General features: G+C 28.7%; 5 protein-coding genes across 5 annotated transcripts; 3 read left to right on the top strand and 2 right to left on the bottom strand.

The window, feature by feature from the left end:
• Positions 1-11494: 11494 nt before the first annotated feature.
• On the bottom strand, positions 11495-13810 carry LOC128387443 (extracellular serine/threonine protein kinase four-jointed-like). The gene has a single exon (XM_053346643.1). The coding sequence runs from the start codon at positions 13573-13575 to the stop codon at positions 12376-12378; it is 1200 nt and encodes a 399-aa protein (XP_053202618.1). The 5' UTR covers positions 13576-13810; the 3' UTR covers positions 11495-12375.
• A 2373-nt stretch (positions 13811-16183) lies between these two features.
• Positions 16184-18433, top strand: LOC128387438 (regulator of nonsense transcripts 3B-like). Its single transcript, XM_053346639.1, has 2 exons — positions 16184-17141; positions 17217-18433. Exons 1-2 carry the CDS (start codon positions 16400-16402, stop codon positions 17963-17965), a joined length of 1491 nt encoding a protein of 496 aa, XP_053202614.1. The 5' UTR covers positions 16184-16399; the 3' UTR covers positions 17966-18433.
• On the bottom strand, positions 18298-19084 carry LOC128387465 (putative leucine-rich repeat-containing protein DDB_G0290503). Its single transcript, XM_053346671.1, has 2 exons — positions 18841-19084; positions 18298-18767 (listed from the first exon to the last, which is right to left on the bottom strand). The coding sequence occupies exons 1-2, from the start codon at positions 18994-18996 to the stop codon at positions 18453-18455; spliced, it is 471 nt and encodes a 156-aa protein (XP_053202646.1). The 5' UTR covers positions 18997-19084; the 3' UTR covers positions 18298-18452.
• A 433-nt stretch (positions 19085-19517) lies between these two features.
• Positions 19518-20685, top strand: LOC128387462 (MICOS complex subunit mic25-like). The gene is made up of 3 exons (XM_053346667.1): positions 19518-19685; positions 19851-19976; positions 20068-20685. Exons 1-3 carry the CDS (start codon positions 19623-19625, stop codon positions 20431-20433), a joined length of 555 nt encoding a protein of 184 aa, XP_053202642.1. The 5' UTR covers positions 19518-19622; the 3' UTR covers positions 20434-20685.
• Positions 20686-21034: 349 nt separating this feature from the next.
• LOC128387457 (proteasome subunit alpha type-3-like) lies at positions 21035-22140 on the top strand. The gene has a single exon (XM_053346662.1). The coding sequence runs from the start codon at positions 21138-21140 to the stop codon at positions 21948-21950; it is 813 nt and encodes a 270-aa protein (XP_053202637.1). The 5' UTR covers positions 21035-21137; the 3' UTR covers positions 21951-22140.
• The last annotated feature ends 2413 nt before the right edge of the window (positions 22141-24553 follow it).

A 24553-nucleotide genomic window follows, 5' to 3' on the forward strand; every position in this document is an offset into this window, starting at 1 on the left:
TATTTTATATTCTCTTCTTCCATTACAATTCAAGGAGAATCCATTTTGCTATTATCAATATCATCTGATTGTTGAACTAATATAATCAAGATATCGTTGGAATAATAATAATAATCAAAGAAAATTTTACTTCGAGAACTTTTTAATTATATTATTAATACTTTTGTCAAATTAATCTTCTTGTAAAACAAGATCAATTTATCATTTTACAACTAATCACAGTTAATAAGATCAAATCGACTTCTAATCACCAATCAAACAGATTAAATTGTGAATATTGTACTTATTATATTAATAAGAAAATTAAGATTATATAATAATTCTGGATTCGTAAAGGTAACATTGAGAATTTGATTTTCTTTTAATACTTATCCAGGTAAATTTCAACTTCTTCAGCATTTAGAAAAGTTTTATAATGTGTAGCATATAAGTGCCAATGTAAAGTGTTAAGAGGCCTTTCAATTGGTCTTCTTAATTGTCTTCTCAAACTAAATCATCTTCATCTTCATCATCTTTAGTTTTTTTTCTCCTCATCATCATCAGCGTTTTTCTAATACTTTATCAAATGAAGATGGTGATGATGATAATGATAAAGATGAAAATATTATTATTATCATGGCAAATCCCCTCAGGCGTTTTTACCTGCAATCCATTTTAAGCTTTCACCTATTCACCATTGTTTTATCACTAATCCTAATCAAAATAATTAAAATCCATTCAAGTGATTACAAAGTAGTAGTAGTAGACAACTAATTAGCAATTAAAGGTTAAATTGTTGCCAATAGACTTTTTTTTCCTTCTTCCAATAGAATTAATATTTTTGATCAAATTAAATGATTAGTGTGTTGATTATGATTAAAGAAACAGAAAAATATAATATAACTTTTCAGTCTTATTCGTTAAATTGTAAACAATTAATGATTCAAATTTTGCTGATTCCATGGTTATTTATTAAGATATTGAGACTGGAAGGAAATTAATAACAATATATTTTGAGTTAATTGTTGCGTGTTGACAATTTTGCTTCATTTGATTATTAGCCTGATGATAATTTCTGATTATAATTTGAATCATGTTCATCATTAAATTGGATTAACAGCAACAGGAAAAGTAGAAGTGCCATTTATCAATTGAAAGGAAAAGAGATTGAGAAACAAAATTAAGTAATTGCTAATCTACTCAAAGATATGATAAGTATTAGGAGATGATGATGAAGAAAATTGAAATAAAAGCCTGAGGGCAAATCAATTTCTCAGTGAATTTATGGTCAGATTAACTCTTATGCTGATAATTATGAAGATTAAGAGAGGATTTTTGTTAATCAAAAACCAATTTCATTTAAATTTACAAGTTTTAAATTAACATGGGTGTCGAGTGAAACTTAATCTAATCATTTACTTAATCATCTCATATCTTTAATGACAATTAGCTCATAAATTGTTGGAAACCCTTTAACCCCCTTAATTTTAATCCAGTAACCAGTAAAAAACATTGAGAACATAATATAATAAATTAACTAACTAACTAACAATTTTAATGAATGTTAATTAACTTCATTTATTAACCAATTACTCCAATGATAATAGTGAGGTAATTGCAATAACTCAATTAATGGTTGATAGTAATAGTTAACTCCAATTGAAGATGATAATTGTTGAAGTTAATCAACAATAATCAATAAGTGAATGCGGTAGAAGAAAATTATTATTATTAATCACTAGAATTAAAATTAACCACAATCTAAATTATGATTATGATGATGAAAATTGAGAAATGATTTTCCTTTTAGTTATTGCTAAGTGTTAGCTAAATGTTTTAATAAATTGTAATTAATGAAAGGAAATCATTATAATAGATGATAATTTGTTTTTTCCAATCAATTTGACAGAATAATTTTCATGATAATTTAAAATTCATCGTTTTCAGAATAGGTGATAACTTGTATCCTTAGTTATCCTTATGAAGAGTAAATTGTTTTTTGGTATATAAGAGAGAGAGAGAGAAAAAGTTTTCAAATATTTTTTTTTCTCTTGAAATTTCATCTCATCAAGATGAAGAAAATCAGTAGCTAATTAGCCTAAGGCGTTAAATAAACTGACGTAAAATGAGACACAAGAAGATGAAGATAATTCTTGTGTTAATCTTGGAAAAGAAGAAGAAGAAAAAAACTTGATTGGTCTTATCCGTTTTCCAAAAATGCTGAGGCCACTTTTTACTTCTCAATACGAGCGAGTAATAAATTATCAAACAAGATGAGTAATCGCCACTTAATAGAGAAGCAAAAGAAAGAGAAGAAAAATAATGTCATCCTCATCTTCATCTTCATCTTTTATCATCGGAAGGATGATGAGGACATAATGTGAGAAAAGTCGCTAAAAATGACGATTAAATTAATTTCATATTGTCACGAATAAACATAAACAAAGTGAACCATTTTTCCATCTTCATCCTTATCTCCATCCTCATCTTTATCTTCCTCATCATCTTCACCACCTTCTTCCTCCACTTATCTTGTTAATCTTCTTGATTCTCTCATATGAAATTTGATCTTCTCCTTGAAAACTTTTTTTTTCTTCCTTTTCTCCTTCAAAATGATTAAATATCAACCAGATTAATTAACAGTTTTCAATTTACAATCACGATCAGATTGATCATTTTACTATTCATAACAATTAAAAGGCCTCACAATTAAAACCTACAAAGATGTGAAAGTTAACAATTAACTATTGATTCGGAGAGAAACAAAAAAACTCATAATGATCACTAGAAAACTTGTTCTTCTCGTTGAATTAATTTACTAATCAAATGAAGTCTTTTAACAGTTAATTATAAGACATTTGGAAGGTTTAATTTAATTCAACAATTAATTAGAGAAATTAATATGATCAAGTCAATCAGAGGGATAGAATATGTTTTTTAGTGGTAATAACAAGAATCATTGGTAATAAAAAGGTAAATGAATAAATCGTGTTTATTATTATCACATTGTTCTTGCTACGTAATAGCGTGTTCTCAATGCTCATTAATCAATTTTCCACAATTTCATGTTCATATTATTATCCATTTCCCTGAATTCTGTAGGCCGATCATGAATCAAAAAGATGCAGGATAAAGATGATTAGTTGAGAAAAGATTTTAATTTTTATCGTTCAGTTTTCTCTCTCTCTCTCTTTATGGTTATTAATATGCTTTAAGGTTTAAAATTGTTACCTTATATTTGGATGATAACGATGAATGTCCTGAGATTTATTTATCATGCAAGCTAAACAAGAGTCACTCCCTTACCACCCAACCCTCCCCACCTCCTCCCAACATCCTCCTCCTCTTCATCTTTCAAACTCTTCTATTGGTTTCCAATGGTTTATTCATTACTGTTCTCATCTTCGGGTTACATATTAAGGATTAAAATTTTCTTAATGATGATAATATGTAACAGAGAAAAAGAATCAAGATAAACTATTAAGACTCTCCTTTTACTTTTACCATTATTATTATGAGAGAGAGAGAGAAAAAATTCTGTTAATGATTTTTACTCAAGGTTCCAAGTTTTAAGTTGATAGTTTTACTTTTTTTCTTGTGGAAAATTTTGTTTTAAAATTTATTTTATTAAGAAAAACGATTAGAATTTTCTTGATTTTCTTCAAATAGAATAGAAATTTATTCAATTTGAATAAAATTTCGATAAAAATATTTCAACTTTCGTTGAGACGAAAACAAAAGTTTACTAACTTTTAGAAACTTTTTCTACCAAAAGGTGGCGCTTTCAACTGAAATTTCGATCATTCAATTTTCTATAACAATTAAGACAATTTATTTATTTCGAAATCAATTTTATCCCAATTAATCAATCGCATAGAATTCCAAACTCTGTTGATAAGTTGCTAGATACAAATCCAATCATTCTAATCGGATCTTTAATCGGTCAATTACAAAACGAAAATGTGAAAACTTTTCACAAAAACAATTTTCGAATTTCGATTTTTTTTTTCATTTGATCATCTTTCTAATTATAATAATCGATGCTAAATGATGATAATAATGTTTCCAATGATTTAAATGATTTGAATTAAATTATCTCCTATATCATATTACTGATGGTCATTAAGTAGGAGGAGTTTTCTCACCTTGAATTTCAAATGTTAGAAGGTATTAATTGATTTGATTGGCCGAATAGTAAATATAAGAAGAGGAAGAAAAAAAGATGACCAGAAGATAAAAGAAGATGATTTGGATTGTAAAGAGATAATGATGATGATGATTATGACTTGTGAAGAAAAGAGAGAGAGAAAAGTTAAGGTGTGAACATTTATCTCTTATTTTTTTACATATTTACCTGAGAATTGAGCATCGTTAGCATAATCATTATGATAGATTTACGAATAAGAAAAGGAGAAGAAGAAGAAGAAGAAAATAAAGAGATGATGAGCCACACCCAAGAAGAAGATGTAGTTAATTAAGTTTGATGAGGATGATAAACAAAAGGATCATAATATATATATATAAATTATTAGGAGAAGATGAAGTTTTGAGAAAAGAAAATTTTTTTTCAATTCTTATTGTTTTACTTTCCATCAATTGATAATATTGAACAATAATTAAATATTCAAATTCTCATTGGTCATTTGCATCTTCATCAACCTTTCACCTTCCCATATTGACCTTTACCTTTGGGCTTATCTTCCTCTTCCTACTCACCTTTAAATTGATGTAATCTTTGAAAATCATCATGATAGTGATTACGATTTGTTAATGATTACGTTTAACTGACAATCAAATAACATTTAACACCCAATTTAAACTCAATTGTTTCCATATCAATGTTAACATAATACAAGAATATTATTTTATTATTATCATTATTTTATCGACATTTTCAGACTTTTTCCCAACCTATTTTTTACCTTTTATGGCTACTTATTAGCCTTGTCTCATTCTCTCTCTCTTCTCTCTCACTTATCATCCTTTCATCTTCCTCCTTCTTCTCCCTCCTCTAACTTTACATTCATTTTTATGCCTACAGGCGATGAGAGGATTTTCCTTTACGTTTTCGTTTCGTCTCTCATGTTGAGATTGGTAAACCATTGTAAGAAAATCATATGAAACAACAACAACAAGATGGAAGATAAAAAAAAAGATGAAGATGAAGGAGGAAGAAGATGATGAAGGAGGGAGTTAGCATGGGAAGAATGAGACTCGCCCATGAGATGGAAAAACAATAAGATTCATCCTCTCACAACAGAGAATTGATAAAAAAGTTTCCAATTCTCAGCAGGAAACTTGAAAAAAAAAGATCTATCACTTTTCAAGATTAGTTAATACACAAAATAAGCAACAAATCAATAGTTATCAATATAATATAATAATCACTATTATTTACAACCAGTAAGATAATTAAGTTAATGACATAAAGCTAAACTATCATCATCAATAAAAATCCTAATAGTGATTAGTTTAATCACAACAACAATCAGCGAAAACAAAATAAGCTTATTAACCTTTAAAAGTATTATCCAAGTTGGAATAAAAATAATATTCAAATTCAATTAGATATCCAAATGAAACAATTTGTTTTGATTGTTCAGGATGAATGAACAATTGTACAGGTGAAACTCATTCGGATGATATATTATGAAGATATTGATACAATAGCCAAAGAATTGACATTGAAACATTTGACCAGCTGAGATGCAAACGCCTCAATGTCAAAGGTTTTTCCTTTGTTGTTTATTAAAGGAAATTGTATGACAAAGGTTAAAATGTCTCTCCCTTTGTTGACCTGTGGTCAAGAGATATCATACCAACTGATGAAACATTGATACCTGTTGATAATAAGCAGTTGGTATCCAAAGGTTTGTCTTGTTTTCTTTATGGATTAACCTTTTGTAAACACTGGTAGGTAAACATTTTCATCGTAAAAATTTTCGTACCTATTGACCTTCAAGGGTCAAGGTTTTAGATGCAAAACTTTGCTCCAGGTCAATAGATAGAAACATTTTCTCTTGATAAATTTTGTCACATTATCTTGAGCTTATTTTGACAGTTTCAATCAATATTATATTTTCAGGTTGATTGGTTTTCACATTTTTAGCTGTATTTCAATTGCGATACAATTATTATAAATATTGATCATTTACTGACTTGTATTAACAATTTCAATGGATAACGAATTGATTATTATTATTATAATAATTTAATTAATTCAATTGGGATGGAAATTTGAAATTTTCTTGAAACTTTATCAACTAATTTTAGGAAAAGTTTTCCCTTCTCTTGGTGATGATCATCATTTACAATTAACCTGGTAAATTAATTTTGTTTCATGTGAAAATAATTAAGATTATGTTAGTTAATCTTTCCAATAATTGTTGTTATATGATAATTAATTGTTTACCTTTTCTGTCTGGGCTTTTGGAAATTGCAACTATTAATATACAATCATAAGTAACTGAGGATCATCAGGATTCAATTAATCACCAACAAGTGGTAATCGTAGTTTTTAATTAACGTTTTCTCATATTGTTTCGTTGTTACAAACAAATAAACAATTTAAGGTTGATTGTTAAATTGTTTCGCTCTCACAATTTATTTATACATTTGATTATCAATCTCTAGTCTTGCTGGGTAATTGATTATGATTATAAATCATTTCAAGCTTAACTAGAATTCAACTTTTGTTTATCAAGTGAAAACAAAGAGATGAGGAAAGGAAAAGAAAAGGTTAACAAAAGGAAGAAAGGTAAAAGTCATAGAAAAGATTATTTATTCAAGCGAAAATGAAGATGAAGATGAGGAAGATAAAGGTAGAGAGAGAGAGAGAGAGAGAGATCAGGTTGATAATAATTAGCGTGAAAGATTTAACAACGAATCTTTTTACTAACGAATTCGCTATTTACTAAAGGATGAGAAATGTTTACCTTCGAGAGACCATGATGATGATATGGATACAAGAGATTGTCAGGTTTTCTTTTTGGGTGTTGATGTTTTATCTTCAATGATTTGGAATTGATCAAATTACTGAGAATATTTCAGAGAGAGAGAGAGAGAGAAAAGTTTAAAGTAAACATTGATACAGAATCAAATTACTCTATTGTTACGTTTTAATGTTGACAATTTGTTTTAATTGTTGGAATTGAAGTAGATTGTAGATGATGATGAAAATGAGGGAGGATTAAGTTTTTTTCTTCTAAATGGAGGCGGAGGTGATGAGGGAGCATTAATGTAAGATGAATGATCTGAGAGAAATGTCGATAATTGTAATTGTGATAATGATGATGAAGGAATTAAAATTGAGTGTACTTGAGACTCCCTAGTTAGTTTTGGAATCATCTTAAGTAGCTTAACCAATCCATCAAATGAACAAGATGAAGGCCAAATTGTGGCTTCAAATAGTGTCTTGAATAACTCACACACATAGAGAGAGAGACAGACAGAGAGAGAGAGAGAAAGGAAAAGATGATAAGGATGATTAAACATGTAAACATGATAATATAAGAATCCGCATCATCTTATTTACAGTTTCATCTTCATCATCATCTACCTTAGATTTAAATTCAACTTGAATGCGAATAAAAAAACACACACTTAAAGGTGTGTTCTGCTTATGCATACCAATCATCTTCAGTCTTCCTCATCTTTTTTCATCATCATCTTCAGATCCCTTTTTGGTTCTCATCAATTCTACCTGAGAAGATGGAGATGATGATGAGTAGAAAGATGAGAAAAAGCTAAGAAACTGTAAAGGCGAGAATATTTGAATCTTGGCTTAAGAAAAATAAACAAAAAAAAGGATCAGAATCAAAGTGATGCAGGAAAAAAAAGAGATGAGGATGGAGAAATTTTCATCGTTTATTTATTCATAAACAAAAGGTGGAAAAATAATATCAGATTGAGAATGATTAACTTTGATGATCCAATGGTTTGCATGGGGAAAAGTTCATCAGCCTGAATCGTTTTCTTTTTCTTCATCACATTTAATTGTAATTAGGAAAAAACTTTGATGCTTATCAATATATTAACACGATTAAGGATTAGGTGGGTTAGATTAACGTGACAATCGTTGCTACAATTATCTGGAAAGTTTATATACACAAGATTAAGATGAATAAAGTTGATTATTTATATTGGATTAGATTAAACAATTTACTAAACTGTCAAGTTATTAACTTGCTAAATCTACTGGATTTTAATTTCTTATATTAGGTTAACAATTAACATGTTCACTGAAATATGATTCCAAGTGATACTTGACTTGTTTTCGCGTTATCAATGATTAAGGAAAAGGTGATTGTTGTGGACAATTATTTCCGTCGTTTTTATCACCTTTACCTGTATTTATCTTTCCTTTAGCATCATTATCATTATCATCCTCATCATCTCTTTACTTATCTTCCATCTTCTTCATCTCTCTCATGCTAAAAAAACATCATCATCACCCAACATTAACAAGGAAAAGTTGATTACAAACTCATCCGAATCCTTGAAACCATATAATTTGTTTTCACTTAGTTAATTTGTCAACCTTTTAAATTGAAAATTAGTTGAAACTTTTCTGATTCGTGATTAAATCAAATTAACTTCAATTGTTTAATCTTTAGTTAATTACCTTTCCTTTGGTAACGATAATTAATTAGACAACAATTTAAACATTAATGACAATGGTCAAGTTTTTTTTGGTTGTCACTCATTATTATTAATTGTCATGATTATTTGATAATCATGGTTTTGATTGTGATGATATTTAATTGTTGTTGTTGTAACTATTAATCTGATTATTTTACCTTTGTTATTTGATTGCCGTTTGTCATGTTTACAATTGCGATTGAAATTGTTTATTTACCTTAATCACAATTGAAAATAATTGATCATCAACAGGTTATACTTTTATTTTGCTTAATTGTATTTAGACAAAGTTAAGAGGCTTTTGTATTTACTAAATCAACTTTAATTGTTACTTGTTGCTGGTCAACAATCAATCAATTAAATCAACATTTTACTAATACTAATTTGAAATGAAAATACATTTTCAACTTGTCATCTTAATTTCAATTGATTAATTGTTGACAATTTTTAAATTATAGTATGAAAATGTTTCAATTAAATGATAATCATGATAATTTCAAGGTTAACTAACATGATAATTAGTTGATTGCTAAATAGATTCATGTACTTATATAATAATTTAACAGGAAACGAGCAGATTTATTACTTCCTCTGTTGATTTAGATTCTGACAAATTTTAATTTACTCATTTACTAGGAACTAATTAAAAGTACTCAGAGTAATTAGTAAGCTTAATTGTGCTCAAGTAACGTAATTGAATTTTAAGGTTTTTAATTGTCACTCCAAAGCTGATAACATAATTAAACTGTTGAGGACAAGGAAAATTAAGATGATCAATTTGATTTATTACAATCAGTTGATTATCATTGAGATACAATCAAGTGAAATGTTGATTATTTCAAATGATTAGTTGATGATTAGGATTTACAAAGAAACTTTTTTTTCTCATCTTAATGAGTTACTTTGAGATTATCGTGTGAAAGTCCAATAAATCCCTATGGAGATTAACCTTAATCCGGTTTAACAATTGTAATTAACATAACCACAATCGGGCAATCAAATGAAAGACACAGACAAAGTCACTAAATTGTAGTAACAATTAATCATCTTCAATGATTTAAAACTAATCCACTTTACTTTATATACCGAACCAACCAGATTAACATGATCTCAATGAGGATTTTAGGACAATTAAGATAATTAACAATTTGACAATTGATTGATTGTCAATGTTTTCAAAAAATCGTAATCCTAATTACATAAATTACTCTGGGATTTTAATTTCTTATAATCAAAGTTATCCAATTTTCAATCACAATCAATATAAACTTTATATACAAATTGTCATCAAACTTAATTATTACTTGATTAACATGAACAGTTTTCAATGGTCATCACAAAAGTTAATCAAAAAGCTAATTGTTTTAACGTAATTAAATCCAATGATAATAATTTTCAATGATTCTGTTGACAGATTGATTTATCAACGTAAATGAAATAAAAAAAAACAAAGTGAGAAACTAATTTGTGGCTTAATTGAAAGCAATTTAAATTCAATCAACAATTTCCCAACCTTAATAATCATCATTATAATGATAATCATTATCTTTACGATTATGATTAGTACTTTGGTTATTACAATTATCAAGATAATCGTGATTTAGCATTTTAACTGTTTAACAAGAACAACAATTTACTAAATTGTTAACCTAATCATTAACCAAGATCCGTTATCCCAACTATAATTATGAGGTTCAACCATTGATTGTATTTATTTTTCAATTATCTTTAACAAGATATAATTAACAATTATCATAATAACAACACAGGTAAACAAAGTGACTCTCATTTAATTTAGTACGAAACTTTAATCACAATTAGATCAATAATAGAAATGATAATAGAAAAGAAAAACTAATTACACCGATAAATTTAATTTTCTCATTGATTAGTTTTCTCATTACCATCTCATTGATTTACAGTTTTTCAATCAGTTGATTAAACAATCAGTTGATTGTGAGAATTGTTTCTATTTTCTTAATGATTAATCAGTCTTACAATCAAGTGATAATTAAAGTTTTTAAATGGTCAATGAGCTGTGAAAATTGTTACCTGATCTGACAATCGTGAGTTAAATAAATCATTGATTAGATATTTAATAATGATAATAATTTGGTTGATATTAAATTACAAGTAAATTAAAAAAAAAAACAAGTTAATCGTGAAAATCAAGGGACTCAATTTTTGCAATTTACTAATTGTGTGTGTGTGAGTGTGTGTATAGCTTTTGATTTGCAATCAGTCAACGCCAATGAATCAAATTGAAAATTAACTTAAATAGTTAAATTGAGCTGGAGTTAATTGCTGAGATAATTGAGTGAAAAAAAGTCATTTAAACAGCAATCAACAGAATCATGATTATCATCACAATCTAATGATGATTCTGATGGTTTTATAATCAATTTTGTGACTTTTAATTTGATTTAATCATTGGAATTGTTTTTCTTGTTGGTCAACACAATTGAATTTAAAGTTTTCATGATTAAAATCACTTGATTTTCAGGTTTTAAATTGTTCATTTTTTACCTTAACCATTACACAACTTTTTACTCAATTAATATTAACAATTATTGACAATTGAATTTAATAGTTAAATCAATTGATTGCTTGTATTCAATAATAATAATGTTGATTTGTTGTTGTAAATACTAAACATGAAAAGGTGATTGGAATCACAATCTACCCACTGATTTTGGATTTTAATTTAGTTACAAGTTTTAAAATTCATTTAAATTGTTGCCGATCTCTAGTTAATTGTGAGTTCATTCATACATCTCTATATACTTTTACCATCCATTAGTTAATCAAATATTAAATCACTAATTTAAACTGGTTTTAAGTGAAATGATGTTACGATGTTTTAATCTAATCAATTTTTTTACTTTTTCATATTTCATTTCAAGTGAATTAATTTAATTGCATTTTGATAAATTGTAGTTAATATCAATATATCAGTTGTAAACAATATTAGTTGACAGCAATTTGAGTGATTAACAATGTTTCAATTTAGTGACAATCAATTAATTGTTTAGGTTTGGTGTTTTTGGTGTTTTTGTTTTTAAACATTCATTTTAATTATTATTATTATTTCAATAATCATTTTTTGTTTGTTAATTACAAATTGCTTAGGTGATTATTTATATAATCAGGGGGTAAAGGAACAGGTTAATTATACAATTAGTTGTTGCGTTAATTGCTTTTTAAATGGATTCAATTAAATTGTAAATGATAATAAAAAAAAACAATGTATGAAAATATATTTATAAATTTAAATTTTATGAAAACAAAGTCTAATCTCTAACCTGGTTTATTTGTTTGATTAAATTGTTGTTAACTGATTTAATCAAGAGATCAATAATTAAGGTTGAAAGTAGATTTACTAATTCGTGCCATTTAAGCTCTGGTATTTTGATAATTAAGATAATTATCAAAATTAAAATCACAATCTTGGACTTATCAGTTTTGATAATTGTTGTTGTCCATCAGATTAATAGTCCAGTTAATTATAATCATCATTATTGATGATAATCATGATGATGATGATGATGAATTTGTTTCAATTCATTTTGATTGTCATGTTTAAATTAATTCGTTGATTGATTTTTTTTTATGAATGATTAACACTCTCTGATCATTGAGACTTAAAGATCCTTCAGTAAATCTTAATCAGAGTGACAATTACTAATACAATAAATTGTCGTTGTTGTTGTCATTTGTAGAGTGATGGTTAACTATTGGTGTCGATTTTCACAACAATTAAAGATCATTTCGTAAGGCACATGGAGGATTTTCACATGATCCAAAAAGAGATCGACACTTGTTGATCTGTTCAATGACAATTGCTAATCTCGATTTGAGTACTTTTCCATTTCGATCCGGAAGAAACGGTAAATTGTAACTTTTTGGAGTGTATCCTGTTTCATGTAGACTATTACGAAGAAGTTGAACAATATTACCGTCACGATGAAGTTTCTCCAGAGCATCGACTGTTGATCGACGAAAAACACAAGTTCCATTTAAAATTTTTCGATGATAAGGTTCATATTTTTTAAGAAGCCGATAACCATGAAGAAGACCTGATTCATTATCGAGAAATAATAATAAACCAGTTGATTTAACTTTGACCAGATTATGAGCTGGAGAATCCATCATTTCAGGATTCCATTGACGATTAACCATATTGTTCACCACTCGATCAAGATTACCAGTTAAATAGTCGAAAATAACCAAATCCGACCATTGGACTAAATCAGTTAAATATGTTAAATTCACTGAACTCTCATTAAAACCTTTCGTCAAATTATCACCAAGTAAATCGTTGTTAGTTGGATGTAAAGTTGGTTCAGATGATCGACGTAAACTCATCGGTATATGGGCCGGAATAAGATCAGGTATCCACCGGGTAACAACAACAGGCTTATCGGTTGACCATTTAGCTGAATTGAGTGAAGATTTCACTTGATTCCAAACTGGATTTAAACCAACTCTTTGTCCACCGTTGGTTGACAACGATGACGATGATGATGATGATTTACGAAGGTTTGACAACGCTGCTGGTGGTAAGTTCTTAATTCCCAAAAGCCGAGCCAAGTGGAAACTGAAAATATCTCCTTGAATTTGGTCATTATTTTGACGATGTCGGACACAGGATAAGATACCATCTTCAAACATAACTAATCTATTAGATTGACTGCCACAGCCTTCAGATAATTTGACGGCTGATTTTGAATTAACCAGCGAAAGCCAATTACGATCATCATCACTAGTGAAACCTTTTGGAACACGAGATTCAAGTTCACTTGACCAATAGATTCCATCTTCAATTACTCCTTTTGGAATAAATTGTCTATCACCCAGTTCATCATTGGAACTATTTGTAATACTATTATTCAATAATCCATTTTCTAACTTGTTATCAGCAAGTAATAAGAGATAGAGAAAAGGATAAGCTATCATATTGTTCCAAAAAGGAACAAAATCAATCACATGAGAATAGAATAAATCAGAAAAAAAAGAATAGAATAGAATTTACAATAAACTTAGAACAGAACACAAGTAGAGAATTTTTCAACTGAGGATTTAAACGAATAGTAAAAAAAGAGATAGGTTGTAATTCTGTTGATGAGGAAGATAAAAAAAGATGAAGATAGAAATAAATTATAGAGAAAACAACTCACATCAAGTTCATGTTCATTTTATTTTCTCTCTCAAAGACTAAACTTAAATTCAATTGATGAAACTAACCACTTTAAGAACCACCAGAGGCGCGACGTTCGAATTAGCGCCATCTGGTTGTGAAGAAAATCCCCTTGTCTTTTGAACTTTTTTTCTTATTGATCAAATTTTTAATTGTTCCAACAATTAATTTCAACTGAATTTTTATTTGATTCTTGTTATATTGCTCATCAATTGTCATTATGGAAACACAGTTGAAAATATTAACTGTGAGATCATTCATTGTGAAAGTATTAATAATTTTATTGTGAAAATTAATACCCTTGAGATTGAGATTAACAATTAACTTATTATTAGTTAACATTGTTGTTGACAATTAAGATTATATTTGAATAAAAATGAGTAAATATTTTACTCGTGAATAAATTTGTTCAATTTGGATTAGCTAATTGTTTGATTAGTGTTTTAGTTGGAATGATCTTTTTTAATTAGCTAACTAATTAATCTTAAAAAAAATTACCATCCTAAAAGTCAAACCTTACCGATGATTTAAATTGTTATTATTACACAATGAGGATAATTCAATTTACTAGGAAACAATTACTTTGATGGTTAAATTGTTACAATGAATACAACTCAATCAAAGTTGAATGATTACTCTGTAGCCGTTAATTAAAATATAACTATCAACCTTTCATCAGGATGTTCAAGTTAATTGGAAAGAAAAAAATTTCTTCCATTACGATTTAGAATTAGATTGATTTCCTATGCTAACCTTTGACCTGAAAATAATTATCTTCTTAATTAATGCTGGTTAACCAACAGATTAATCAAATTAAATGTTGATTTCCTAGGGAATTGATTACGATAAAATCTAATTGACCGGATACATTGAGATTCTTTGATTGAATTTGATGAACATTTTTCTAGGTTCGGTTATAACTTTTTTCGTGGCCTCACCTTCAAATTTATCGTAAACAAATTGACTCCAAAATAGACAAGATATTAATTTCTATTGATAATCATTGTAACACACAATTAACTATATAATTTTAATGATTGTTCAACAATAATATTCTCACAATTAACTGATATTTATCATTTTAACGCCTAATTTTCATATTATTAGTTATCTAAGTTTCCAAACTTTTATTTACTATTTACTTGTTAACTTGGTTCATTTGATTTCTTTTTCCTCTCAAATCAGAATTAAGATTTTAATTACAATTTACACACCTTAACATAGTTAATTCTGTTTCACTAATTGCTTGTTTTCTGCTTGATTCTCTATTGATTATCCAACAAAGTTTTACCTTTAAGCTAAATCCATATAAAATGGATTAGTAATTTATTATTATTATTTGTTTCTAGAGTAACTTATTGGATTAACTTACGAATTGATTTGAAACATGTTAATTGTTATACTTAAGGTGTGTCATGATGATTATAACAAATATAAAACTGACCTTGTTTATAATTAAATTTACCAATTAGCTAATTAGATTGTATGAAAAATTAACATAATTCATAATGATCAGTAAAATTGACTCGATCAATTCAAGTTGTTCAAATTCAATCAATGGAAAAGTTAATTGTTAGACTAATATTCCAACTTTTTTACAATCGAAATTAAGTTTTCAGTATTAATATTAACTAATCATTGTGATCGAAATTGATGTCGAACTTTTTTCTTGTCCAGAAGCGAAAATGTTGAACATGATTTTCCATGAATTTCCTGTGGGAATTGTCAGAATAAATTTGAAATTCTATTGGAAATTGATGGTTGTTCTCACTTTAATCACTAATGAAAAATCGGATTAAAATAGTTAATCATTATTGATGATTCTCAGTCAAAAAGAGCCTTTGTTTTTGCTTTGAAGGCAACAAAGATCATAAATCAACTGTAAATGACCAAAATCTAATCCAATGGTGAGTCTAATTGTAAGTCCAGTCAAAAGTGAAATGACCTTTAAATTTATAATCGATTTTAACAATTAGTCGATTTAACCAACAACATACATAAATAGTTAGTTGCCAAAGAGAAAACAAAACAATTGTCTATCTGATAGAATTAATTTCAATCACAATCAGGAAAGAAAATCAGGAAAAACAATTAAGAAGCGTAAATAATTGATTCTCTTGGGAAGAAAGAAAAACTCTTATAATTTAATTCTCTTTAAATTGTGATCAATAACAATCTTAATTGAATATTGAAGATAATTGCAATAATCTTATCAAAATTAATCTTGAGCTTAATTGTTTAATTATTACAATTTTGAGAAGATTGGAAAATCAATAAAATCGGTAAAAAGTAAAATAATTGAAAAACGCGCTTTTAATTTGAACGCATTTCGATTGGCTGAATTTGCTTTTCAATGTTTACATTTGTCTGGAAAAAATTAATTGTTGTGTTAATTTGGAGTTTAAATGTTTATCTAATTGTGATATTATTTGAGCTTGTTGATTAATTAATTTGTGTGAAAATTATTCTCTAACATGTGAACAATCAATCGATTTTAACTGTTTACACCTTTTCATTTCTTTTTCTTTTTCTCTTTCATTTTCATTGATGTAAAAAAAGTTGTTTATTATTATTATTAACCGAATGGGTGAAACAAAAACTACTAATCACAATAAAAATGGTGATAAATTTTTGTCTCAGGTTGTGGTTCGTCATTTACCACCAACCATGACGGCGGAACAATTTAAGAATGAAATATCTCCTGTTCCTGATCATAATTATTTTCATCTTTTAAAAGCAGATTTAAGCCTTGGTCAATGGGCTTTTACCCGAGCCTGTATTAATTTTACCAAAAAAGATGATATTTTCGTGTTCAAGGATAAATTTGATGGCTACGTGTTCGTTGATTCTAATGGTACTGAATTTCCAGCTATTGTTGAATTTTCTCCTTACCAAAAAGTTCCTAGACGCCGGGTGAACACCAAGGGAGAACCTTTGTCTTGTAAGCAAAGAGATGCTAAATGTGGTACCATTGAAGAAGATGCTGATTATAAGACTTTCATTGAGAATTTAAATGATTCTGGTAGCCAGAAGAATCTACCATCAGCTGAAGTGTATCTTGAGGAAATTGAAGCTCGAGAGAAAGAATTGAAAGCCAATCATGGTGTTATCAAGGTGACTACACCTTTGATTGAATTTATCAGGCAAAAGAAAGCGGAAAAATTGAGGCTTAAGGAAGAGAGAAGAGAAGAAAGAAGAAGACAACAAATAGATCAGAAAAGAGCAAGAGATGATGATCACAAGAAAGATGACAAAACCAATACACTTCAATTTAAAGTGAAACAAAGAGAGAGGAAAAATAAAGCCAAGGAAGGTAACATTACAGGTAAGAATTTTATTAACCATTGACACGTAATTAGAATCACTAATTCATTTCATTTTGTCTTCTTTTTTGTTCTAGTTGCCAAAAATGAAAAAAGAGAACGTGACAGAGAGAAAGAAAAGGAGAAGGATAAGGATAAGGATAAGGACAAAGAGAAGGAAAAGAAAAAGCCCAAAGAGAAACCTGAGAAGGAAAAACCTAAACAGCTATTGGAAAAGGAGAAATCAAGTCCACCAGAACGTAGTGAAAAAGAGAGAGAAAGAAAAAGAGAAAGAAATCGTCGAAAAGATCGAGAAAACAAAGATGGAGGTAATGACAAGAACAAAGCCAGTGGTTCGAATAATGATCGGGACCAAGAGAAAGAAGGTGAAAAAGAAGCGAAAAAAGAGAAGAACAGATTCTTTGTGGTCACTTATTCTGGAGAAAAAGGTGGCAATGGTCGTAACCATGATTCCAATCGTAGAAATGATTCCATGGGTAATAAACATGGTTCTCAACAGTCAAGCTCATCTAGAATGGAGATTAGTCACAATGGAGATGACGAACCGACAAGAAGAGAAAGTGAAACGTGTGAAGGACAAAGTTCAGTCAATCATTCAGAAAACATGAAGAGTTCTAATAAAAAATCGGATAACCAGAGAGTGAGAAACAAAGATCGTCCAGCATTGGAAATCTATCGACCACGACGAGCGAGAAACAGTAATAATAATACTAATGGTTCTTCAGAATCAAATGATCACCATGATTCTGAAAATAATAACAACAACAAACCCGAAAGGAACATGAGAAAGACCAAAGTCTTCACTAGAACTCGTAATGCTGATTAACTTGCAACAATTAACTTTTCTGTTGCGGTTAAAAATTGATCATTTTGTTGCTTTTTCTTTCATCAAATAAAAAGCAAAAAGGATCAACAATGAATACATTTGGTTACTAGCAAATGTTTAACTTTTAATTGGCCAATATTTAAGCTGATTACTTGATCCACTGGATTGGATTGCGAAAAATTTAATCTCTCCTGGTAATTACTCAATCAACTAATTAAAACTACAACCAACCGAATCAATTACATGGAGTAATGATAAAGAAATCTCTCAACTCGGTGGAAAAGCTGACTAAATAAGAGATCGTAATTAACTTGATCGCAAACTAAGTCAACTCATTAACAGAAAATTGTTTTTTTTAATATCATCTTAGTGGCACGAATCACAAAGGGAAAAGAAAGTTTCTCATGAAAATGAAACAATCAATGATCAGGAATTAATGTTTTCACTAATAAAATGAATTGAAAATTATTTCTATTCAATCAAATTCTTAATCCTCATCGACAATTATGTCATCTTTTTGTTGCTCCATACTAACGAGTTGAAAACATTTGGAATAAGTTTCACCCAATTCCTTTTGGAGCTTTTGTATTTTCTCATATGATTTGATTCTTTTGTTAATTGTCTCAATTCCATTTCTTAATTGTTGACTTTGAGTGACGAGTTTACGAGTATCTTCACAAAGATCTTCAATTTCGGAGACATTTCGATAGATCAACTGAGAAACATCTTCGTCTTCATTTAGATTATCACTAATTTCATCGTAAATTTTTTCTTCTTCATTAAGAAATTCATCATAACAGTCCTGTAAGAACACAGAGAGAACAAAACAATTAACATTATTATAGTAAATTACAATTAATTAAACTTAAACAAACCTTTAAATAGGAAAAGTAAACCCGATCAGCTTTTTTCGTGAATTTCTTAAGGCGAGTGATCCGATTGTTGACCAATTTACTATTAAATTGTTTATCGATTAAAGTTTTGGAAAGTTCATCAAAAACAGAATCAATTTGAGCTGAAATATCTTCCATGGTTAAAAATCAAATTAACTAAATGTCAAGAAACACAATTAGAGAAATAAAGTCAAATTGAAAATGTACTTTACCAAAAATGACAAATCAAAATGGTCATCAAACATATGGAAGTCAATAGATGGAGCGGGAAATTGTAATTGTTTAGAAAATTGAACAATTTAATCAACTATTTAAATCACTTGAAAGATTAAGAATCTAAATCATAAGGTTGGACAATTTTACTCAAGTGATTAACTTAAACTTTTAGCTCTTAACTTGATGAACAGAAATGAAGTTTTCATGGTTCACATTGAATGAGAATTGATTCATTTCTATTTCATTTGTTCATCAATTTGGTTGATTAAACAAGTTAATTACGATAATTGGTGAAAGTTAATTCTTTATGATTTTTGATTAATTTGATGAGAATCATTGAATTAATCGGTTCAAATTGAGGAAATGAATGAATTTTATTCAATCGGAAATTGGAGATTAGTAATTTGTTGACGGTCCCTTAGAGCTTTGAATTGATAAAAACAAATGAATTTGATTTTTGATCAAATGCCCTTCTCGATCTGTCTCTTGGTTAAATTAGATTTAATTGTTCCTCTTTTAAAAAGTAATTTTAATTTTAATTAAAAGTCATGGGATCAGGAAATAGCACTCGTCGGGTGACCATTGTCAATGAAAGTGATAGTGTTCTTAAGGTTTGTATATTTGTATTGTCTCGTTATCCTTGACCGGTTTGTTTTCATTTCTCTTTAAACACAAAATGTTAATTTATTGACATTTTTCATATTCTTTTAACCTGTTAATTAATTTCTGTTCTTCTATTCTATTTTGTTTTATATTTTTTGCTAATTATTCCTTAGCTTTCCGACTCTGTGGTTGAAAGATTAAGGGAAGGAGTTGAAAAAGATCGCCCTGTATCTGGACAACAAACTAGACAGTCAACATCATCTTCCTCCATTCAAGATGAACCTCAATATGTTTCTCAGGTTTGTTCAACTTTTCATGTTCAATTGAATAAGAAATTTGATAGAAATTTTATTTGTTAATTTGTTCTCTCTCTCTCTCTCTTCCTAATAGCCTCCTCAACATCATCCTGGTGGTGGATCATATTTCACAATGGATACACTTAGACTTCGTCAGCATCACCAGGAAGAGATTGACTCGCTCCAAAGGCATTACCAGGCCAAGACTGAACTTTTGGAAAAGCATAATCGATCATTATTTGATGCTTCAAAATCAAAATTAGAAAACAAATTGAATCAAGTTGAAGAGAAATATATTTCATCTCATAGACATGAGCCCGTTTGTGTTGAAGCCTCGAGAAATGTTGAATTTTGTTTTAACGATAATCAAAAGATGCCTTTGAAGTGTTCAAAGGTAGCGAAAGATTTTATTAATTGTGTAGATTCAATTAGAAGGCAAGTGATCAACGAAGCTGCTTAAATAACCAAACAATTCAACTAATTATTGTCTTCAATTGTTTCAAATCAATGAGAGAGAAAAAGAGAGAGATACAAAATATATTGATACTAATTATCAATTTATAAGCAAAATTGATCAATTTTGTTTCAGAAAATGATGATGATGGAAAAATAATCTAAATCTCTTCTCCATCATCCTTTGTATAGAATAGACTTGCGATATTAATTCCCATCAGCCTTAAAAGTTGATAAATAAATTCTACTGTTGAAAGAATTTACTAGTGATCGAAAAATTTAATAAATACTAATGTAACAATTAACAAAATCGTTCGCGTTTTCAATCAAATTTTCAAACGAAAATCAAATTGTAATTTTATCAAGAAGAAAACAAAAAAATTCTCTTGATAGAAAATCGAATAACCTAAATATTTGATTCATATAATTTTATTTCTCTTATTATCCTTCTAAAAGTTAAATCATCAAAGTAATTTATTAATTTTTTCAATTTAAATTACAATTTGAATGAAAACAATTTTCTCAAAAAGTGAAATTGAAACCGAATGTAATTTCTACTCTTTCCCTGATTTTCTCTTCCTCAGCTCCATCTATCGGATTAATCTCCATGATTTAGCAAAACTGTTTCTTCAATTTTAATAGATTTTGTTTTCTTCAATTAGTTAATTTAGATTTTGTTAAATTGTTTTTCTATTTTTGTGTCATCTAAATATGAGTTCTATTGGTACTGGTTATGATCTTTCCGCTTCCCAATTCTCTCCAGATGGAAGAATTTTCCAAATAGAATATGCCCAAAAAGCGGTTGACAATAGTGGTACTGTTGTTGCTCTAAGAGGTAAAGATGGTGTTGTTTTTGCTGTTGAGAAAATTGTCCCATCAAAGTTACACGAGGAAGGAGCTAATCGGCGAATTTTCAATATCGATAGACACATTGGTTGTGCCACCGCAGGTTTGATTGCCGATGCTCGGGCCATTGTAAATGTTGGCAGAGATGAGGCTTCCAAATACCGGCGAGAGAAAGGTCAAGTTATCCCTTTAAAGTATCTTAAAGATAGAGTTGCAATGTATATGCACGCTTACACCCTTTATTCAGCATTAAGACCTTTTGGAACATCCATTTTAATGGGTGCTTGGGATCCCGTTGATGGAGCGCAACTTTATTGTCTTGACCCTTCTGGATCAAATTATGGTTACTTTGGCTGTGCCATTGGAAAAGCCAAGCAAGCGGCTAAAACTGAAATTGAAAAGATTTCCTTCAACGATATGAAATGTAAAGATTTGATCAAAGAAGCTGCGAAAATAATTTACATAGTTCATGATGAAATTAAAGATAAAAGCTTTGAACTTGAATTATCTTGGATCACTGAGGGAACCAAAGGTCACCATGAAGCTGTTCCTCAGGAAATTTTCAATGAAGCTGAAGCTTATGCTAAAGCCTCACTAAGACACGATTCAGACTCCGAGGATGAGGACAAAGAAGCTGAAAAGGGAAGCGATTCATTGAAGTCATCAACTCATTCTTAATCCATATAAACACGTGAAAGCTTTTCAAACACACATTTGAGGTCGAAAAAAACTTTACCGGTCAAGTATATGGTCAACTAATCGTAACTGTATAAATACATGAAAAAAAAGATACTTTTCTCAATGAACTAATTTCTATTAACTATATAAATAATTGAAATGATTAAATGATAACCATTTCATTTATTGATCTGTTACCCTATTCTCATGTTGATTACTCCAATTCCATTTCTTAATTGTTGACTTTGAGTGACGAGTTTACGAGTATCTTCACAAAGATCTTCAATTTCGGAGACATTTCGATAGATCAATTGAGAAACATCTTCGTCTTCATTTAGATTATCACTAATTTCATCGTAAATTTTTTCTTCTTCATTAAGAAATTCATCAAAACGATCCTGTAAGAACATAGAGAAGACGAAACTAAGTGAACGAACTTTATTGGTAACAACTACTTTAAACGTGATTGTTAATTTCTCGAATTAACAAAAAGTTCTAATCAACTTGTCACTCAATTGACGAAATTAATTCCATAAAGTTTCAAAGTCTCAAGTTGATCGATTAAAATTCTTTCTAATTAATCTAATTACTTAAATCACAAAACTTTGGAGGAAAAAATTTTGACCAAAGTCGCAAGTTGATCAATTAGACTTAAAATCAATTAAACACAATTAACTTGATTCCCTATTGAATAGTAAAAGTTAATCAAGAGAAAAAATTTCCAACTTATCATGTAAATGAAACATTCTGATAATCAATCAGTTAATTTCCTTTCTCATTCAATTTAATTGTTAACCATGATTGATTTTAGACTAAAGTAATTAGATGAACAGTCAACATATTTAACTTAAATTGTTATTATCAGTCAATACAATTTACATGAGACTTTTGTTTAATATTGTTAATCTTAAATCTACATAATAGACTTTCCAATTTACAAGTATTAACAATTTATTCAATTGTTCACAATTAATTCACAATCAATAGATTTCCTCCTTGTTGATTAATATTAATAGTTTCTCATAATCTGCTAGTTTATCTGCTATTTATTTAAAATTCAGCTGAACAATTTAATAATAATAATAAATTTCTAAATCAGATTGTTGATTCCATTTAATTCAATAAAAAACACGAAAAGTTTATAATGAAATAATAGCAATTTGAAATTCGACTTGTAATCAAAATCCAATTGTTAACCTCGAATGATAATTTGATACATACAAAGAGAGATAGAAATTAAATCAAATTTGATTCGATATCATTTACATATGAATTTCAATAGAACAGAAAAAAAAACATGATATAAATGAAATTACGTTTGGAATAAGAGATTGATATTGATTACTCTTAATTGCGATCACTTGATTATTGTAAGTTCGCTTGATAACACAATGTTAATTGTTGAGAAAAAGAAGAAGAAAAAAGTTGATCATCTGTCTATTGTATCGATTTTATGATGAAATTTCAAGTAAATTGTTACAATGACAATTAAAAGTAAATCAGAAAGTGAAAAGTTGATTGTTTCCACTGGGATTTTGCAAATGTTATTATAATTAAATTAATTGTCATTAGAAAATAATAAATAAACTGAGAGACTCACCACACACCCAAAAGAAACTGAAGAAAACATTTGCCTCTGTTATCAGAATTTTCCTCCTGTCATCTTAATGAGAACAGATTAAATATGAATTTCTCTCTCCTGTTAACTCAATTCAAAGGTAACACAGGGTAAGAGATGTGAATGATTCTGAGAGATGATGATGATGAAAAGAGTCAGAGTAATAAATAAAAAAGTCTTCTGCTTGAATCACGCTATCTTCATTATCTCCATCACTCTCATCATGAGGATGAGTTTTTTTCCCTTATTCCATATTAATACATATCTTTGTGGAAATAATAAAGAAATTACTAATCTATTTCTCTCTCGAATTGTTCTCGCTAACGTTTTCTTTTGTTTCCTTTGTGAACAATAAATTTTAAGGCGTTTTTATCATGACACTGATTACATTTGAACAGAACTGAGCTCATAAAAGAAAAGAGGGAGAGAGAGAGAGAGAAAGAGAGAAAAGAGAAGAGATGAAATAGTGAATGGAACTTTTTTTCTGCTGAGTTTTCACTGGAAATTCTATTTCATTATTTGGAAAACCATGAGTTCAGGGGAACATGAGGGAACATGGTGACATTCTGGAGATGGAAGGAAAAGAAGAAGAAGAAAAAAAAATGAGTCAACTAGATTAGGAAGAGAAGAAAACAAAAAGAAAAGAAAAAGTGTAAACAAAAAGTGATTCTAATTCTCAATGAAAAGGATGAATAGTGACAAGAATTGAGATAATCAATTAATTGAGGAAAGGAAGAGACAATTTTCAATGTAACACTAGAAGAAACAATTAGTTGATACAAGTTATTAGCGATGACAATGACCAAAAGAAAGTAATCAACTCTGTATGAGCAAATTATAGACTTTTAATCCAATAATGTACCGAGTATTTAATGATAATGGTCACTAATATATAACTTTTTCTTTCATCATTGATGGACAAAAGTGAATCAATGTAAACATTAACAATTAACTTTAACAATGGTAATCAAGTCAATTCCAATCA

Source organism: Panonychus citri, unplaced genomic scaffold (genome assembly GCF_014898815.1).
Source record: "Panonychus citri isolate SS breed McGregor unplaced genomic scaffold, ASM1489881v1 Contig00090, whole genome shotgun sequence".
Taxonomy (NCBI): Eukaryota; Metazoa; Arthropoda; class Arachnida; order Trombidiformes; family Tetranychidae; genus Panonychus; species Panonychus citri.

Coding starts and splice junctions, on each gene's coding strand:
- LOC128387462 (XM_053346667.1), top strand. CDS start 19,623: ATGGGATCAGGAAATAGCACTCGTCGGGTGACCATTGTCAATGAAAGT. Junction 19,686..19,850: donor AAAGTGATAGTGTTCTTAAG/GTTTGTATATTT, acceptor ATTATTCCTTAG/CTTTCCGACTCTGTGGTTGA. Junction 19,977..20,067: donor AACCTCAATATGTTTCTCAG/GTTTGTTCAACT, acceptor TCTTCCTAATAG/CCTCCTCAACATCATCCTGG.
- LOC128387465 (XM_053346671.1), bottom strand. CDS start 18,996: ATGGAAGATATTTCAGCTCAAATTGATTCTGTTTTTGATGAACTTTCC. Junction 18,768..18,840: donor TTTACTTTTCCTATTTAAAG/GTTTGTTTAAGT, acceptor GTGTTCTTACAG/GACTGTTATGATGAATTTCT.
- LOC128387438 (XM_053346639.1), top strand. CDS start 16,400: ATGGGTGAAACAAAAACTACTAATCACAATAAAAATGGTGATAAATTT. Junction 17,142..17,216: donor CAAGGAAGGTAACATTACAG/GTAAGAATTTTA, acceptor TTTTTGTTCTAG/TTGCCAAAAATGAAAAAAGA.
- LOC128387457 (XM_053346662.1), top strand. CDS start 21,138: ATGAGTTCTATTGGTACTGGTTATGATCTTTCCGCTTCCCAATTCTCT.
- LOC128387443 (XM_053346643.1), bottom strand. CDS start 13,575: ATGATAGCTTATCCTTTTCTCTATCTCTTATTACTTGCTGATAACAAG.